The 1,870-nt window shown below is 61.3% G+C and overlaps 2 protein-coding genes across 2 annotated transcripts in view; both read right to left on the bottom strand.

The window, feature by feature from the left end:
• LOC110392000 overlaps positions 1–1,836 on the bottom strand; it is an 11,999-nt gene extending 10,163 nt beyond the window's left edge. The window contains exon 1 of the mRNA XM_021383943.1: positions 1–1,836. This exon is cut by the window's left edge and continues 1 nt beyond it. Within this exon, the coding sequence (XP_021239618.1) occupies positions 1–140 (140 nt within the window). The 5' untranslated portion in view covers positions 141–1,836.
• LOC110391999 overlaps positions 149–1,870 on the bottom strand; it is a 9,594-nt gene continuing 7,872 nt past the window's right edge. The window contains exon 3 of the mRNA XM_021383942.1: positions 149–295. Coding sequence (XP_021239617.1) covers positions 149–295 — 147 coding nt within the window. The remainder of the gene's footprint in view (positions 296–1,870) is intronic.

The following is a 1,870-nucleotide window of genomic DNA, read 5'->3' as shown; positions in this document are numbered from 1 at the left end:
TCCACGCTGTCCCCGTGCAGGCTCATGCATTCCTGCACGGAGCTGTCGCTGCACACGTCCAACTGCTCCACGCGCAGCGTCTGCCCCATGGCCGGCCCCACCGCCGCCTCCAGCGCCCCACTGCGCCGTGGGTCCCGCATCGTCGCGATCACTGCCCCATAGCGACCCACAAGTGCCGTTGGGAGCTATGTCCTGCCCCACAAGTGGCACTTGGGGGCACGTCCCTCCCCATAGCGACCCACAAGTGATGCTGGGGGCCGTATCCCGCCCCACAAGTGACACTGGGGGTCATGTCCTGCCCCACAAGTGGCACTTGGAGGCATGTCCCTCCCCATGGCGACCCACAAGTGGCACTGGGGGGCATATCCTGCCCCATAGCGACCCACAAGCGGCATTTGGAGCTATGTCCTGCCCCACAAGTGGCACTGGGGGCCACGTCCTGCCCCACAAGTGGCACTGGGGCCATGTCCTGCCCCACAAGTAGCACTGGGGGGCATGTCCCACCCCATAGCGACCCACAATTGGCACTGGGGGCCACATCCCGCCCCATAGCGACCCACAAGTGGCATTGGGGGCCATGTTCTGCCCCACAAGTGGCACTTGGGGCCACGTCCTGCCCCATAGCGACCCACAAGTGCCATTGGGGACCATGTCCCGCCCCATAGCGACCCACAAGTGGCACTGGGGGGCATGTCCCTCCCCATAGCGACCCACAAATGGCATTGGGGGCCACGTCCTGCCCCATAGCGACCCACAAGTGGCATTGGGGGCCATGTTCTGCCCCACAAGTGGCACTGGGGGCCACGTCCTGCCCCACAAGTGGCATTGGGGGCCATGTCCCGCCCCATAGCGACCCACAAGTGGCACTGGGGGCATGTCCCGCCCCATAGCGACCCACAAGTGGCACTGGGGGCATGTCTTGCCCCACAAGTGGCACTGGGGGCCATGTCCTGCCCCACAAGTGGCACTGGGGGGCTGGGCTTCACCCCACTGCTGCCCTCCAAGTGGCAATGGATCCCATTGGGGTCTCCTATTGGGGTCTTATAGGGGTCCCCTATTGGGGTCCTTCTGGGGTCCCATTGGGGCCCTATTGGGGTCCTATTGGGGTCCTCTATGGGATTCCTATTGGGGTCTTATAGGGGTCTCCTATTGGGGTCTTATGGGGGTCCCGTTGGGGTCCCCTATTGGGATCTTACTGGGGTCCTATTGGGGTCCCCTATTCGGATCTTATTGGGGTCCCCTTGGGGTCCTTTTGGGGTCCCATTGGGGTCCCCTATTGGGATCTTATTGGGGTCCCATTGGGGTCCCCTATTGGGATCTTATTGGGGTCCCATTGGGGTCCTCTATGGGATTCCTATTGGGGTCTTACAGGGGTCCCATTGGGGTATTATTGGGGTCCCATTGGGGTCCCCTTGGGGTCCCCTATTGGGATCTTATTGGGGTCCCATTGGGGTCCTATTGGGGTCCTCTATGGGATTCCTATTGGGGTCTTACAGGGGTCCCCTCGTGGGGTCCTTTTGGGGTCCCATTGGGGTATGATTGGGGTCCCACTGGGGTCTTTTTGGGGTCCCATTGGGGTCCTATTGGGGTCCTCTATGGGATTCCTATTGGGGTCTTATGGGGGTCCCCTATGGGGTTCTCCTTTTGGGGTCCCATTGGGGTCCTATTGGGGTCCCACTGGGGTCCTATTGGGGTCCTCTATGGGATTCCTATTGGGGTCTTATGGGGGTCCCCTATGGGGTTGTCCTTTTGGGGTCCCATTGGGGTATTTTTGGGGTCCCACTGGGGTCTTTTTGGGGTCCCATTGGGGCCCTATTGGGGTTCTATTGGGGTCTCCTATTGGGGTTTCCTATTGGGGTCCCATTGGGGT

Source organism: Numida meleagris, unplaced genomic scaffold, assembly GCF_002078875.1.
Source record: "Numida meleagris isolate 19003 breed g44 Domestic line unplaced genomic scaffold, NumMel1.0 unplaced_Scaffold734, whole genome shotgun sequence".
Classification (NCBI taxonomy): domain Eukaryota; kingdom Metazoa; phylum Chordata; class Aves; order Galliformes; family Numididae; genus Numida; species Numida meleagris.
The sequence above is the reverse complement of the archived record's forward strand: the minus strand, read 5'-3'. Positions and strand labels throughout refer to the sequence as shown.